Source organism: Tachysurus fulvidraco, chromosome 23 (assembly GCF_022655615.1).
Source record: "Tachysurus fulvidraco isolate hzauxx_2018 chromosome 23, HZAU_PFXX_2.0, whole genome shotgun sequence".
Lineage (NCBI taxonomy): Eukaryota > Metazoa > Chordata > Actinopteri > Siluriformes > Bagridae > Tachysurus > Tachysurus fulvidraco.
Window position 1 is genome coordinate 8,418,237 of NC_062540.1, and position 16,062 is coordinate 8,434,298.

A 16,062-nucleotide genomic window follows, 5' to 3' on the forward strand; every position below is an offset into this window, starting at 1 on the left:
TTAAAAGAAATCCTGGAGGGACTTAAATTTTAGCAATCTCAAACAGTACCACAAAGTCACTGGGATAGCCCCCAACGTAGAAGACTGTTTCCTCAGCAGGGAGGTTTAGAAGGCCAAGATCTCCTTCTGCCTCCACAGCCTGCTTAACTGATCGTCCCTGTTCTATAGTCATCACCATCTGACCATACTGCAATATCCTAAACACACACAAAGCATGGATATAACACAATTTTCACACATGCTCTCTCTGACGATGATGACAGGGAACAATGATGATCATGATGAAGAAAATAAGTAAGGGTTATTTTGCTCACCTCTCCAGAAGCATACTGTTGAATATGCCATCTGAACGAACTTCATCTTTAATCACCCCCTCTGCTGTCTTATCCCCAAGATTAAAAAGCCAGTGTAGTTGTGTGCCAGACAGAATCATCCCCATAAACTCCTTACTGGACTACAACACACAGACGAAGCACAATTTTTACATGTACACACTTGTTCTATACTCAGGGTCAGCAACATCAACTTCTACAAAACAAAAACCTCTAGTTTGCAATATCTTTACAGATGATGACGTTAGATGGCAGAACACTCAATTACTGAACACTCAACTGCTTCATTAACCTAACCTGCTAAAATAATGTTTAAAACAATATGATAATATTCACAAAGTGTATTTTAGGTGGATTACCTACCCTGTGCTCTAACTAATAAATGCACATAAACAGAGATGTATATGGCCGATGCTGGTACACCAGTGTCAGTGGTAGTTCAGTTAATTAACATGATTAGTCAATTGGGCCAAAAATTCTGCAGGAAACAACCTCTGTTTCCCAACTCTTTTGTGATCAAAGCACTCATAGGTTTCTTTATACTGAATTTACCAGCTTAATAATGAGAAACTGTTACTATCAAGGGCTCATATAGTAGAAATTCAAGTAATGAGAGTCTATTATAAGACTATTAGCAGTGTTCTTTTTCATGAATCAATGTTTTTGAATATTTTAAGCTTATTCTTACTCACTTCCATTTGCTGACATTTTTTTTTGTTCCCTAACGTGCCCGTGCCCGTAAGAGCGTTAATGATTCTGTGTGGTTCAATACAAACTGAAGGACCTAGTTTGTGATTAATAGGACTGCTCTGGGACTCGCTAACAATCAAGACAAGTCATTCATTCAGTTCTTATGGGTTAGGAGGAGCAGAGGGCATGAAGCAAATGTAACCTTTTAGAGAGGTTGTATATCTCAAGTCAAGTCAAGAGTCAAGAAGCTTTTTATTGTCATTTCAACCATATATAGCTGTTGCAGTACACAGTGAAATGAGACAACGTTTCTCCAGGATCAAGGTGCTACATAAAACAAAGACAGGGCTAAGGACATGTAAGTAGTCTTAGCCACATAAAGTGCAACTGTGCAACCTGGTGCAAACAGTGCAGGACAAGACAAGCAAGACAGTGCAGGACAAAAGACAGTGCAGGACAAAAAACAGTGCAGACATTAACTTACAAGACAATACAAAAAGTACAAAAAATGCAATACACAAAAGACAATAAACAGTAACAGAAACAGAGCCGACCGACCGGTGTAAATACTGAATGTTCAAATAATATTTTGTGCAGTAAAAGAATCTGTACACAAAGTGTGATCCCAATTTAAAAGCAGTGTAATAGCATGAACAAGAATTGGCTGACTCACTGACGTTGTTCATTCACTACAAGAAAAGTGTGTTTGAAAAGTGTGTATTTCTCAGTCAAGCTTTATGTGTCGACATTGTTTTGCTCATCGCATCATTCGAATTATTGTAGCATTGAAAACTTCTTCATACAATGTTTGAAAAATGTCTCCTTTTCAAATGACCAAATGACTCTCTCAAAACTAAATAAATACCTAAATAATCATTTTGTGGATTATAGATAGATCTGTTGATAGTCTGTTGAAAACTTTTTTTTATCTAAAAAGACACTCACTGGCGCCATTTACTGGCGCACTGATGTAATTTGTGGAACGGGGTAGTGAATGAATGAGAGTCTGAACACAACATCTTGGTAAAAAGAATCAAAAGATTTGACTCACTGGGATGACCAGTTCTAGTAAGTTTGAGGGTTTGGGTGTATTTTCCTATATTTTACTCATGCCATTCTATTGTAGTTGTATCTACACAAGAAGAGAGTAAGGGAATTGACTTACATTCTTGTTGCCCAGGTAGAAGACAAACTGGCTGTTGGTATCTTGCCGCCGTTTGCGTATAACTTGTGGGAGAGTGATGTGGAACTTGAGGGAAGTGTATGCAGCGAGGTCAGCCAGATTGCTGGGATTCCTCACCTGCACTGCCGATTTCCCGTTAAACTTCATCGACACGCCGACCTGATGATCAATAGGCAGGGTGATATGAAATGATTGCTCATGTATTTTTTATTGCATTAAAGTTTATTACGATTAAAGTTTGATATGAAGTTTGCAGTACCTTGCTAGCAGCCTTGCGGGCCTCAGAAATGAGCTCACGGATTCTCAGGATGTTCTCAGAAATGTTGGACATCTGGATGGAGTGATTCTGCAAGCGGTCCAGCTTCTTCATCAACCGTGGAATGGTATCACTGAGTTCTTCCACTGCACATAACACACCTTTGTCATACTTGGCCCCCTTACACCCTTCTATTCAAGATCAAGTCTCAAGACTTTATACACAGTTTATACACAGACACACTTATATACATTATACATGCAGAGATGAAATGAAACCTGGCCTACTCCTCCTTGAAAAAAATAACTGAATTAAAAATAAAAAAAGGAAATAATTTTGTTAAATATTTGTTTGGAATGTGTACAAATGTATAAAATGTGCAGCTGTGTTAAATGTAGTGGCAGTAAAACTACAGTGCAGTGTGAGTGAGTCTTTTTAAAGACCTAAGGGAACTTTATGGTCTGTGTCATGGTGTCTGATGGCCCGAGGGAAGATATTCCTCCTCAGCAGCTCAGATTCAGCTATTAGGCTAAGGAAGTGCTTGCCCCATCTCATCTCTTTAGCTTGGCTAAACAGACAGTTAACAGAGAGTGTAGACACGCTGACGTAACTGACAATTATTAATGCAGCTCATTTTTGCTTACGCTGAAACTCTATCCTTTACATCAAGGTCCAAAGGGAAATATGTTGGTGCTTTAAAATGTAAAGAAAAGCTGCACAAAACACACACACACACAGACACACACCTGAGCTATTGGCCTGGCTGAGTGCATTACTAAATTCATCATTAGTAATATTGGCTGATCCATATGTTCGGTGCCACTCCTCCAGTTGTTGTTTTATCGGAGTCAGCTTCTCCAGAACATTCGCCACTGTGCTGTTAGCCATCTCTGCTGCCTTTTTAGCTGCCAGAATATCCTTTGTTGTGTTCTCTATACATACACATAATATAATTGCTCTTTTTCAAAATCAGTTAAGTACAGGTTTGTGTAGACACTGAACAGAGTCAGACAGAGACAAATTGCTGACCTTGAGTAAAATTGAGGGAATTCTGCACAACTGCCAGGTCCTTCTGCAGCTGATCCTTTTTCACTTCTGCCTTTTGCAGCCGCTTTTTGATGTCCTCGACCTTAGGCTTAACCTCTGCCCGATTTAAGTCACAAGTAAACTTGTCATGGCATGGCTATGATGTCTACAATCTTATAGAATCAAAATAACTGCCAGTTTTGATTCATTACAACAACATTCAACAATGCCATATGTAATGAGAACTGTGACTCTTTATCATTAATCTCTGTCTCAGTGCTGATTACTTTGTGGAAAACTGGACAAACTACAGGTTGATAAATGGCTGTGTCCATCCGCAGAGCACAAGAGGGCACTCTGTGGTCTGATAAATCTTTACCTTTAGTCAGGTTCTGGAGAAGAGCTAATGTCTCCTCTTGTAGTGCCACACTCTTATTTTTAAGCTCACTGGCCTGCTGGGAAAAATCCAGGCCTTTGATATCCTGTGCCAAAAAAAACACTAGATCTGATTAACCACACACTTAAGATACATGTGACATCATGTACAAGTCATGCTGTCCTTTTTGCCCCTATATACCTTTCTGCCATTATATTCAACCATAATTCAATAAAACTTTGGTTAACCTGGTACTTGATGTGTTATAGTATAATATACAATTACCAAGCACTTTATTAGGAACACCTGTACACCTAGTCATGTGTGCAATTATATAATCTGGGTGGTGGCACATCTGTTTACTGAGACTGGGCAGAATGGTGGTGTTAGGGTGGCTTACAGCCAGCTAATGATGTTACTGGGGATGACGCTCGACACTTTGACTACAGCTACCAATGTGTTACCCGCCGACTGCACTAGGCAATGCCTGTATTCTCCCCGGGAACCAGCCTCGTCCACGCCCAAGCCCTGTGAGGCCTCACTTAGACAACACTGCACAGCAGTGCTGTTGTAGCTCATCCACCTCAAGATTTGATGTTTTCTCTTTCCTGAGATGCTTATTTAACCTTCTTTAAGTAACCTTCTTGTTGGCTTGGAACCATCTCATTTCGACACTTTCCTCTGATCTCTATCTGATCAATAAGGTGCTTCCAGCAACAGAACAAGATGTTTTTTGTTATTGTTCTGTGTGAACTTGTGTGAAAAGGAGATCGACAGTTTCTAAAATTCTCAACCAGCAGCCACAGCACGGGTAAAGTCACATTATTTTCTATGTACTGATGTTTGAGGTGATTCCCTGAAGCTCTTATCTGTATCTACACTGTGCTGCTGCAATACAATTGGCTGATTAGATAATTGCATGAATGTGTAGGTTTATGGGTTTTCCTAATAAGGTGCTCAGTGATATATCAAGGGCAATGGGTTTATCTGTGTGAACAATTTAACATCAAGCAATAAATAATAAAGGTTCTGTACTTACATACGAGTACGAGTGTAATGACATACACAATATACACAATAAACCAGGGCCCTCCGTGGACTCTGTGTAACATTACCTCCATGGCGTCTGTATTAGCTTCTTTGGTTAAAGTCTCAGCTTCCCGCACGCTCTCAATAATCTTGGTGTAAGAGCGTGATGCGTTCAGAGCTCTCTGGATGAAGCTGTCCTGATTAGTGTTGGAAATGACGCTGTTTAAACACAGAAAATCCGACGTTGAATTTTGAGTCAAAAAACAGAACATGTATTTGTGGTGCAAATAAAGACTTTATAAGGAATATAAAAAAAAGTAAACGACAAAAATCTCAGACACCTTGAGAGGTTCTTGGCAAGCTGATCGAGAAGCTCGGCGTGTTTCTCAGCCGCCTCTACAAGAGGACTTTTCGAGCTGGAGAAAGTGAAATTCTGCACCTTGTTAGTGAGTTGCTGCTTTGCTCCATCCAGCTGAGCAGACAGATGCTCATAAACCTACAGTGGAGAACAAACTGCACATAAGAACTCGGAAGCAGACTGGAAGGTCAGTTAAGGTCTCATCAGTTGCCTTAGCATCAATTATATTTGCGATTTATATGTATTTTCTATGTCATGGAGTGTGTGTGTGTCATGGAGTGTGTTTTCTATGTCATAGAGTGTGTGTGTGTGTGTGTGTGTGTGTGGGCATGTAGAATCTGACCTCTTTGGCATCCTGCAGCATAGATAACATGTCATTGACCTGAGCCACCTCCTCTTCTGCCATATGGACCGTATCCTCCACTTCCTTCCACTTTGACTTCAGAGTCTTCAGTTTTTGCTAGATACATCAACACAAGCCAGAATCAATATGATGAAGTCTTCTACTCTGTAAGTATAAAAACTTACACAGTACTTTTTCTAATCAGTCTCTTCAGGATTTCACAGAAATGTTTTTTTTTTTGCGGACAAAAATGCTTGATTTTGCTTTTTTTTTGGAAAACTACTTAAATTATGTGACACGTGTCTGATAACTGTCTATGATCACTTTTCTCATGTTGGACGTATGCGGATCTAAAAGAGCTTTGGCTGAATGTGTGGGAGATGTGTGTTGTGATGACGTCACCCGGCTTCATGTCTTGTCCCTTCAAGTCATTTTGGAAAATTGCAAGCAGACTTTATATCACAGACTTTAGTTTAGTATCAGTTTCAAGGGATTATGTATTGGCCCCCAGTCCCCTACTAATGGTTCCTGTACTGCTGGTACCAACAGTAGCCAAACGAACACAACACTGGGTCTATTCAGCGTATTAGTATTGTGTTTTTTTAATCCAGTTGATAACATTGCTGTTTTGTTGATAACATCCTTTTTTTTTTGGTTTTATATTTTCTTCGAAATCAAAGTTAGCAAAATATTTAGCATAATCTTGATATTGTAGTAATAAAAACAGAAAATGAATCATTGCATGTATTTCATTATGGACCAAAGAAGCAAGTCAATTGTGCAATTTAGAAGTTGGGCCACTTGAGGTTAAACAGTGAAGTGATGTTAGAATATTACAACTACATGTTTAGCTACTAATAAGAAACTACTGAGCAAGTGCTTCTTATCACACGTTTATACAGACACAGGGAAAGGTAAAAAAAAAAAAGTCAAATAATGACAAACAAAAAAAAAACATTTGTCTTTGTTTCTTTCTTTTTTGCACTTGTTTTTTTTTTTTGCCTTTGTACATCTCAGGAAGCTTAAAACAGCCAAGGAGAATTTGTAGCTGCATTTTTTCCAGCCTTTAGCAATGTGCAGTGTAAAGCATAAGACTATTAATACACATTTGATTATTAATTGTTAACCGCAGGTAAAGTATGAGCAGTGTGAAACAGATTACAGATAGTTTACTATGACCCAGACTATAACTATTTCAGGAGAGAAAAGCCCTAGTGTTGTTTGCCAAAACTATGCAGTAAAATCCATTTTGGAGTTTTTTGAGTGGTGTACTGTACCTTGTAATCTTCCAGCTTTTTCTGGTTGATGCTGTTGTTGTCAGAGGCGACTGTTATGTTCGTCACTGCATCATTAAGGGAGTCTCTCAGTTTCATGAGCTCATTGTTAAACTGATCCAGCTTTTCCCTAATAGATGTCAGTGTATCCTGGTTTGCAACATTCCGCTCAGCCATCACCCCCTTCACACGTTCTAGCACTACAAATTAAAATTGAAATGGAATTAAAATGAAAAATAAATTGTTATAAAAACTATAATAATTTACCAAATTCCCGAAACCTTTCTCTGAATAAATACAGATCTTTAATAGTTTTGAAAAGTGTCTTGCAGCTATCTTAAGCTACAGTATGTTCTCACTCACCTTTTTTGGCCTCGGTCAGCTCGTTCTGTGCTAAACTCCTTTGGTAGTGGGTGCTTTGGAAGCGCATGTCCTTCAACATGGCTGCCACCTCAGCCAGCTTCTGCGACAAATCGTTCTCCTCTACGTCCTGAGAGTTGTTCTGAGCTGCTCTGTTCACCAGCTCTAAAATGGCTGCACACACAGAGAGACACATCACATCACCAAGCTGCTATCATTCAGTGACTTATTTACCTAGAATGTATTGGTAAATGCTTAATGATATGGTTATACACTATTCCTGACCTTCTATGTCTTTCATGCTTCCTCCGATGAAGTCCAGCAGGCTCTGAGCTCTCTTGTATGTGGCTTGGGTGTTGTTCTTCAGCTTCTCTCCTTTCCCGACTGATAGTAAGACCTGTAAGATGATTATTATGGATATGCTCAGCAAACTGGACACAACGCTATCACAGTTTTAACAGAGTAGCACCTGGGCATTGCTTCTAGTTGAAAATGAAGACATACACAGCCACACTAATTATACTAACACTAATATCAACTGTAGAAGAAGCATTTATTATTGTCACTGTCACATATACATTACAGTGCACTGTAATGTGCTGATGCTTGAAGCCCAATCTTTTGATCAACAACCCAGAGCCTTAACCACCTGATCTACCACTATAAAATTACAGTTAATTACAACTTACTGTATGGTCTTATGGTTACTGCTTCAGCAGACACGTACACTTGTCTTTCATACAGCACTCCAAATGGTGCACAGGACTGGTTTTATAATCAATACAATATAATCAATGTTTGAGCACCGACTACACATCCTCTTCATACCTTCTTCTGCAGCTCAGAGATGTCAGAGTCAGTGGTCTGTAGCTCTTGCTCAAGTGCATCTGTGTCCATCCTGCTGTCATCCAGGGTACTGTTGTATTTTTCTATGGAATTCTGGGAAATGAAAATTTTGTATGGTTTGAAGATTGCTAAAGACATTTAACTGACATTTGACTGACTTGGTTTTTCTTCTGGGTACGATTTTCAGGTGTGTGTGTATGTGTGTGAGAGTGAAAGAGACTCACAGCCACATCCATCACAGAAGCATTAAGGTTGCGGAGCTGTGCCCAGGAGAGGGAGCTGGCATTGATGTTCTTTAACTGTTCATCCACAGACTGAAAGTAGTTGCTCACCGTGTCTAGATCTTGCAGTAGCACTCTCACACAGCTATCACATGCTAAACAAATAGACAAACACACAGATAAACTGAAACATTTCCCTCAAACAAACAAAAAAAAGCTGCCAATACTTTATACATGTGTTATGAAGATCCATTAGGTAAGAATGTGTAAGTTATATCCTGCTTGTATATATTCTGTAAAGCTGTTTTGTCACAATGGCTGTTGTAAAAAGTGCTACACAAATAACACTGAATTGACATGAACTGGGTTTATATGAGTAGTTAAAGGAAAGAAGATGAAACAGAACAGTAAAATGTATGTGGTTTTTAAATGTGTGTGTGTGTGTGTGTGTGTGTGTGTGCGCGTGTGTGTGAATATATACTGACGTTCACAGTGGACATCTGCTCCATTAGTGACTATTATACTGTGCTCATCGATGCAGCGATCGCACTGTCTGCCTGTCAGAGTGTCCGGACACCGGCACTCCCCAGTGCGTGGATCACAGTGACCGCTGTTACATTCACACTCTGAAGCCCGAGACAGACACAAATTAATAAAGGCAAAATATTTATAATACAAAGCTGAATTAATATATTTGTACTTGAAAGAAGGCCTCACTCTTGCAGCCATTAGGACCGTAGTCCCAGTATCCAGGAGCACACTGGCGGCAGTTGGGTCCGTTCACACCTGGGCGACATGCACATGAGCCGCTGACTGGGTCACATGGCTGAACCAGCGCTGCCGCTGCATCACAATCACACGTGTGACAACCAGTACAAGACTCAAAGCCGAACGTGCCATGCTGAAGACAAATTAGAAGCTGCTATTAGCAAATCTACAGCTAGAGAAGAGCTTAATTGGCTTGAAAGAAACAGAAAAAAAAACAGTAAGAGAAAGAACAGTAGTATACCTCACAGTGATCACAGTGGATGCCAGTAATGCCTGGTTTACAGTGACACTGACCAGTATGAGGGTCACACGAGGCCGTTCCACAGGGGGAACAGTTGCATTCTAGATGATTTAAAATAAATAAATAAATCATAAGAAATTGTCAAATATTTTGTCAGCAGATAATTAATTTTACATCTGAACTACTAGACAATGCGTCTCACCATAAACAATTCACATGCAAATGACCATCAGTTTTTATTTTATAAACTATCATCCATTCAGTTTCTGTACTTTTCTGTGTTTTCTGCTTCTCCTGCACATGGTCTCAGAAAGCCTGGATCTTATCCCTGGGTAGTCAGGGCACAAAGAGGAGGACAACACACTCACACACCCATTCACACACTGTGGATAGTTTAGAGATGCCAATCAGTCTATGCATGTCTTTAGACTGGGGAAGGAAACCAGAGCAACTGAAAGAAACCCCTGAATCATGAGAATAACCTGCAGGACTCCAAGGTGGGAACTCCAGAGGTGTGAGGAAAACATGCTAACCATTAACCTTATTAAAACCTGTGCTTATTCCAGTAAAAAAAAAAGTTGGAATTATTCAGTTATGATGCTGCAGAAGCTCTACAAATGGGAATATGCACAAGTACAGTATAACAAATATTACATTTTTTGAGGTGTAAATACCACAGCACTCACCATGTAAAAAGTACATGAAGGTGCATAGTACATCGCTTACAATAGGAGAAGCAAACAAAGAAACACCAAAAAGCAAACAAGCAGTCTGGTATAAAAAATAAGCATATTCACATTGATAGAGGATACAATAGAGGAACCTTATTTTCAGATTTTTTTTTCACCAGACACCCAATCAGCATGTGGTAATTAGTTTGTACACATCTCCTGAGGTGTGAAGTGATTTAAGAAGAATGTGCAAGGCACAGCTCTTACTAGTGCAGTTCTTGGCAGCGATGGCATCACCATAGAAACCGGGAGCACAGATATCACAGTGGGGTCCCGCTGTGTTGTGCATGCAGCCGTGGCACTCTCCGGTGACTGGGTGGCAGTCGTTGAACAGCATGTTTGGGTCCAAGTTGTCGTTGCATTTGCATGGCTGGCAAGTGCTGCCAATCACCATTGGGTTTCCATAGTAACCAGGGGCACACCTAGAGCAGGGTATGTGTTATAATTATCGCTCACCTGATTAGTTACAGTAAATGAAGCCTACGCTATAACCTGTAAACCAGCTTGTTGTTGATGTGTGATATTTGATGTTATATATGAAGATAGCTGCAGTAAGTCTGGGAATAGTTTTGAATGCCACACGATGCTTTAAATGTGTGTAACAAATACATCTCAGAGTAGTTCTGGTGGGAATGTTTATTTTATATGTGATATGTTAGTGTAGTAAATTAAGATCCCACCTCTCACACTTGGGCCCAGCGTAGCCAGGCATGCACAGACACTGCATGTGATTGGGCTTCTCAACACAACCAGTGGCAAAACTGGAACGAGAAACGCACAGAATAAAGACCAAAGTCTAACAGCAGCTGTGTGCAGTGTATAATACAAAACTGAACAAGACACTGAGTGAACATTAAGAAATAGAGTGATATTAAAATCTGCTTTTAACACAACCTTTAACCCTTATCGTCGTTCTAAACCCAGCTTTTAACCCAGGGGTTAGCAAACCTGTCATCTGGGTTATGAAAGTGAACACATGCCTCATATTACATTCTTTGTACAGTCACAAAATCCCAGTGTGCTGTGTAAAGAGCAGTAATAGCAGACAAGGTAGAAGACCTACTTATTCAGGAAACACTTCAACTAGCTTTTCTTTCCCTTTCTTTTACAATTATTTAAAAAAAAACCTTTGAAACTTTTTCATTGTAACTTTGAACAAATGTTTTAAACTGATGGTATCTTAAGAATGTAACCTAGTGAACCAGCATTAATGTATTCAGTGTTAGAGATTTAAGCACTTATGTACGTCGCTCTGGATAAGGGCGTCTGCCAAATACTGTAAATGTAAATATAATAAGGGAACAGAATTAATGACGGAACTGTGATGTGTGAATTGGAGACATCATAAAGGTTTGTTCAGGACAAACTGGGTTGCACAGTCAGAAATAATAATGAAAGGATTTAAGGAACTGAAACATTAATATGATCTCAATGAATCTGGTTAAACTTAAAACGCAACAAGTTCAAAAAGGTCTAAAAAGATTAAAACACTCTGAAAGACGACAGTAGCTGTTCAGACTCGTCCCTTTTTTTTTAAAAACTTTTACACCTAATTGTCAAGTGTAAATCCTCAGTGTTCTCACTCATGTGAGAGCTTAAGGAAAAGCTGTTGTTTAAACCAGACATGTGCTGTACTTATCAATGTGGTGTCAATCATGGCTGTCAACACCAAAAATATACAAATAAAAATGTAAAGCCGGGGTTTAGGAATGTGCAGGATTGATTGATAACCCTGAGTAAAGAATGAGCAGTGTGAAACATGATAACCCAGGATGTACAGTGTCCCAGGAAAATGTAAGGAAAGGTGAAGAGAAGACGATAAGGACACTGACTTGTTGGACGCCACCTGCAGTGGACATGGGCAGCTGCTGCAGGCTACAGCATGGCCATCTACAGTGGTGTCGCTGTGAAATCCACCACGACACTTCTCACAGTGATCTCCAGTCGTGTTGTGACGGCAGCTCTGCAGGAGAAAATACAGACTTTACATGCCTATGTATTATGCATATATTAATTATATATGTGTGTGTGTGATACTCTATAATGTGTGTGATACTCTAACTGCTGCTGTGTCATTATACATTTCCTCTATGGAGGGTTAATAAAGGTACATCTCTCTCTTTCATCTCTCTCTCCCTCTCTCTCTCCCACTCTCTCCCTCTCTATACACTCGATTTCAGTTAAATATTAATACGTATGATTTCCGAGTCTGCAGTCTTTTATTTTCAGAGAAAAATTACTGTTTTTTTTTTTTTTACTGCACCCTCATTTTGATAGCAATTATGTAATCACTTAAGAAAATCACAAAATCCCTTTTTTTTATTGTGAAAGCTTTACTAAACAGAGATACTATAGGTATTGTCCTCAGGCCTTGTTATAGTTTTAGAGATTCAGAGCACAATACATTCTTTTTGAATTGAAAAAGAAGTGCTTGCTAAATGAAAATGGATTTGATTTGTAGAAGAGAAATGAACTCACCACACATATACCAGATCCATCAAGGCACTGATCAGAGTGGCCATTGCAGTTGCAAGGAACACACTTGCCCAGGAAAAGCCCCTTTGTGTCCCTGTAGTATCCTTGAGCACATCTCTGATGAGAGACAGAGAAAGGCAGAGACAAGGAGACAAAGACAGATAAAGTGACAAAAATACACACTGGTAAAAACCTTCAATACTGCCCACATCAGAGATGTGCAATATTCTCATATCAGCATGGCCCCAAAATAAGCAGAAGCTACATCTGGATCTACTGAAAGCCAAGAGCAAGTGATTAAGCAGGTGGAATCAGGAGTACAGTACCACTAGCGTGATTGAAATGAAAACCTGTACCTTTGTGGATAATACTGAACACCACTGTCTTATAGTTATGCAAACTGACCAACACATTAAGTCACATATTTGAGTGTGAAGTCTTATGCCCCCTTTCCACCAAAAAGAACCGGGTGCTGGTTCAGAGCTAGTGCTGGTGCTTGTTCAAAGTTGGTTCCACTGGCGAGAATTCTAAGAACTGGTTTGCTTTCCATCGGCTAGAGAGCCATCACAGTATTACAGTATAACAGTAATACCAAGTATTACATCACTGTATACAACGTTAGCGCAGCAGTGGCAAACACAAAGGGTATGTTCCTATACTTTCTACATGTTCTGACATTCCTGCCTTCATGTATAGGTCACATTTCAAAAACAGACACTGCCATCCTCATTGATTAACACCTACCTGACAGGAGTCTCCCCGGTAGCTCGCTGGACACATGCACAGCTCCACGTTGTTGGCATGGCGTCCCGTGTGCAGATGCTCAGCAGCCTCCAGCATGGCAGCACGCAGCGAGACGGACTGAGCCGACTGAGAGTGGAGTGCTCGTATCTGCAAAGACTCCAAAGCCACCAGCACCATCATCATCTCCTCCCGAGACACTGAGTTCCCCGTCTGAGCATGACGGAAACTTCCCTAGAAGAACAGGGTCAGTTGTGATTTTGTTATAAACGAGTGACTTTCTCATTTATATCGTATTCATGATTTTTTTAGCTTAGATTTTAATAGCTACCAAAAGCTGAACTGTGTATTTGATAAATATATTTACAGAAAAAAAAGATCTGAAAAGAAAGATTTGAAATTCTGCCAAAATTCTGGTTTGATGTATAATGACAAGAGGAGAAACAACATGACAAAATGAAACGAGTCAAACACAAACATTTTAATTTATCAATTTATTGCCTGATATTTATTTATTTGTTTGTTTGTTTGCTGTATTTAATTGATTCCTTTATATTTGGCCATGTCATTCAGAGATGTGGCAAGGCCCTTAACCCTCAAGTTGCTCTGGATATGGGCGTCTGCTAAAAGCTGGAAATGTAAATGTCATTCACTGTCTTATAAGTCAAAGGGAAAATAATTCGATTTGTGTATATTTGTGTGTGTGTGTGTGTGTGTGTGTGTGTGTGTGTGTGTGTGTGTGTGTGTGTGCACGTACAGGTGCATATCAATAAATTAGAATGTCGTGAAAAAGTTGATTTATTTCAGTAATTCGACTCAAATAGTGAAACTCGCGTATTATATCAATTCAGTACACACAGACTAAAAGTAGTTTAAGACTGTTTCTTTTAATTGTGATGTTTTTGGCTCACATTTAACAAAAACCCATAAATTAATCTAAAAAAATAGAATTTGGTGAGATTCCAATCAGCTAATCAACTCAAAACACCTGCAAAGGTTTCCTAAGCCGTCAAAATGGTCTCTCAGTTTGGTTCACTAGGCTGCACAATCATGGGGAAGACAGCTGATCTGACACTTGTCCAGAAGACAATCATTGATAGCCTTCACAAGGAGGGTAAGCCACAATCATTCATTGCCAAAGAAGCTGGCTGTTCACAGAGTGCTGTATCCAAGCATAACAGAAAGTTGAGTGGAAGAAAAAGATGCACAACCAACCGAGAGAATCGCAGCCTTGAGAGTCTTGTCAAGCTAAATCCATTCAAGACTGAGGCTGGGGTCAAGGCATGAAGAACCACCACACAGACGTTTTAAAAGGAATTTGGCTACAGTTGACAACGTCAGCGGCATATTAGCTGGGCTAAGGAGAAGAAGAACCAGACTGTTGCCCAATGGTCCAAAGTCCTCTTTTCAGATGAGAGCAAGTTTTATATTTCATTTGGAAACCAAGGAGAAACCTAGAAGTCTGGAGGAAGGGTGGGAGAAAGTTTCCACAGTCTGTGATGATTTGGTTCCCAATGCCATCTGCTGGTGTTTGTCCACTGTGTTTTTTGAAAATCAAAGTCACTGCACCCATTTACCAAGAAACTTTAGGGCACTTCATGCTTCCTTCTGCTGACCAGCTGTTTAAAGTTTTTTCCAGCAGCATTCGTCACCTGCCCACACTGCCAAAAGCACCAAAAGTTGGTTAAATGATCATAGTGTTGGTGTGCTTGACTGGCCAGCAAACTCACCAGACCCTAACCCCATAGAGTAGTCTAGAGGAAAATGAGAAACAAGGGCTTCCAAACCACCTCAGCAGTGCCACAGACTGATCACCTCCATGTCATGCCGAATTGAGGCAGTATTTAAAGCAAAAGGAGCTCCTACCATGTACTGAGTACATATATGTAGTAAATGAACATACTTTCCAGAAGGCCAACAATTCACTAAAATGTTTTATTATTGGTCTTATGAAGTATTCTAATTTTTTTAAATAGTGAATTGATGGGTTTTTGTTAAAAGTGAGCAAAATTCGTCACAATTAAAAGTACAAAAAACTTAAACTACTTCACTCTGTGTGTACTGAATGTATATAATACTAATAGTTTCACTATTTGAGTTGAATTACTAAAATAAATGAACTTTGCCACGACATTCTAATTTATAAAGATGCACCTGTACATGTGTGTGAGAATTGTTGTTATTGTTATTGGTGGTTTGTAAACTCTTCCTCCTACCTCCACTAGATGAACAATTCCATCATGAGGCTCCTCAGGAGAAGAATACTCCTTCTCCATGTAGACCAGGGTCATCTGGTTACCCTGCACAAATGAAATTGGCAATATGGCACTATGTTTTTTTTTTTAAATCAAATTTCGTTCTGCATTCTGATTTCTAGGCAGTTTAAATGTGTTTGGTTATTGCAGTTTAATTTTGGAGAGGGAACCTTGAGAATAATGTCAGGTCGAGAGGCTTCAGTGGGCAAAGTCAGAGCATCTCCTCTCATCATCTGTGTGTGTAACTGATAGCGCAAATAACCTCCATAAGATGACACCTAGAACGAGAGAAGATAGTGGAGAGAAGCATAAAACAAGACAATTCTGTAAATATGTTTCTAAACACTAAACATTTTGTCTGAATTTCCATACTATCCAGTATAATTCATACTTTTCTTAATAATAGTAATACTTCTTCAAATTCAGAAAACGGTTTTGCGTATCAGGATAAAACGTCTTGTGGGTGAATATAAAAAGCAACAGAGTCAGAGGGATTATAATTATCCCTCATTATTTATTCATGATATTCTTTTTTTTTGTTATTCCTTGCTTGTGAA

General features: G+C 39.5%; 1 protein-coding gene across 3 annotated transcripts in view; it reads right to left on the reverse strand.

Moving 5' to 3' along the window:
- Window positions 1-16,062, reverse strand: part of lama5 (laminin, alpha 5) — a 72,123-nt gene that overhangs the window by 9,440 nt on the left and 46,621 nt on the right. For all 3 annotated transcript variants that reach the window (XM_047806974.1, XM_047806975.1, XM_047806973.1), the window contains 25 exons: window positions 15,676-15,783; window positions 15,467-15,550; window positions 13,254-13,484; window positions 12,513-12,626; window positions 11,867-11,997; window positions 10,715-10,795; window positions 10,242-10,456; window positions 9,304-9,404; window positions 9,012-9,195; window positions 8,780-8,920; window positions 8,298-8,449; window positions 8,056-8,166; window positions 7,513-7,624; window positions 7,231-7,401; window positions 6,871-7,067; window positions 5,594-5,710; window positions 5,234-5,388; window positions 4,979-5,111; window positions 3,867-3,969; window positions 3,491-3,604; window positions 3,208-3,393; window positions 2,465-2,607; window positions 2,188-2,364; window positions 315-454; window positions 50-197 (listed from right to left, as the gene is read on the reverse strand). In XM_047806974.1, the coding sequence (XP_047662930.1) occupies window positions 50-197; window positions 315-454; window positions 2,188-2,364; window positions 2,465-2,607; window positions 3,208-3,393; window positions 3,491-3,604; window positions 3,867-3,969; window positions 4,979-5,111; window positions 5,234-5,388; window positions 5,594-5,710; window positions 6,871-7,067; window positions 7,231-7,401; window positions 7,513-7,624; window positions 8,056-8,166; window positions 8,298-8,449; window positions 8,780-8,920; window positions 9,012-9,195; window positions 9,304-9,404; window positions 10,242-10,456; window positions 10,715-10,795; window positions 11,867-11,997; window positions 12,513-12,626; window positions 13,254-13,484; window positions 15,467-15,550; window positions 15,676-15,783 (3,549 nt within the window). The remainder of the gene's footprint in view (window positions 1-49; window positions 198-314; window positions 455-2,187; window positions 2,365-2,464; window positions 2,608-3,207; window positions 3,394-3,490; window positions 3,605-3,866; window positions 3,970-4,978; window positions 5,112-5,233; window positions 5,389-5,593; window positions 5,711-6,870; window positions 7,068-7,230; window positions 7,402-7,512; window positions 7,625-8,055; window positions 8,167-8,297; window positions 8,450-8,779; window positions 8,921-9,011; window positions 9,196-9,303; window positions 9,405-10,241; window positions 10,457-10,714; window positions 10,796-11,866; window positions 11,998-12,512; window positions 12,627-13,253; window positions 13,485-15,466; window positions 15,551-15,675; window positions 15,784-16,062) is intronic.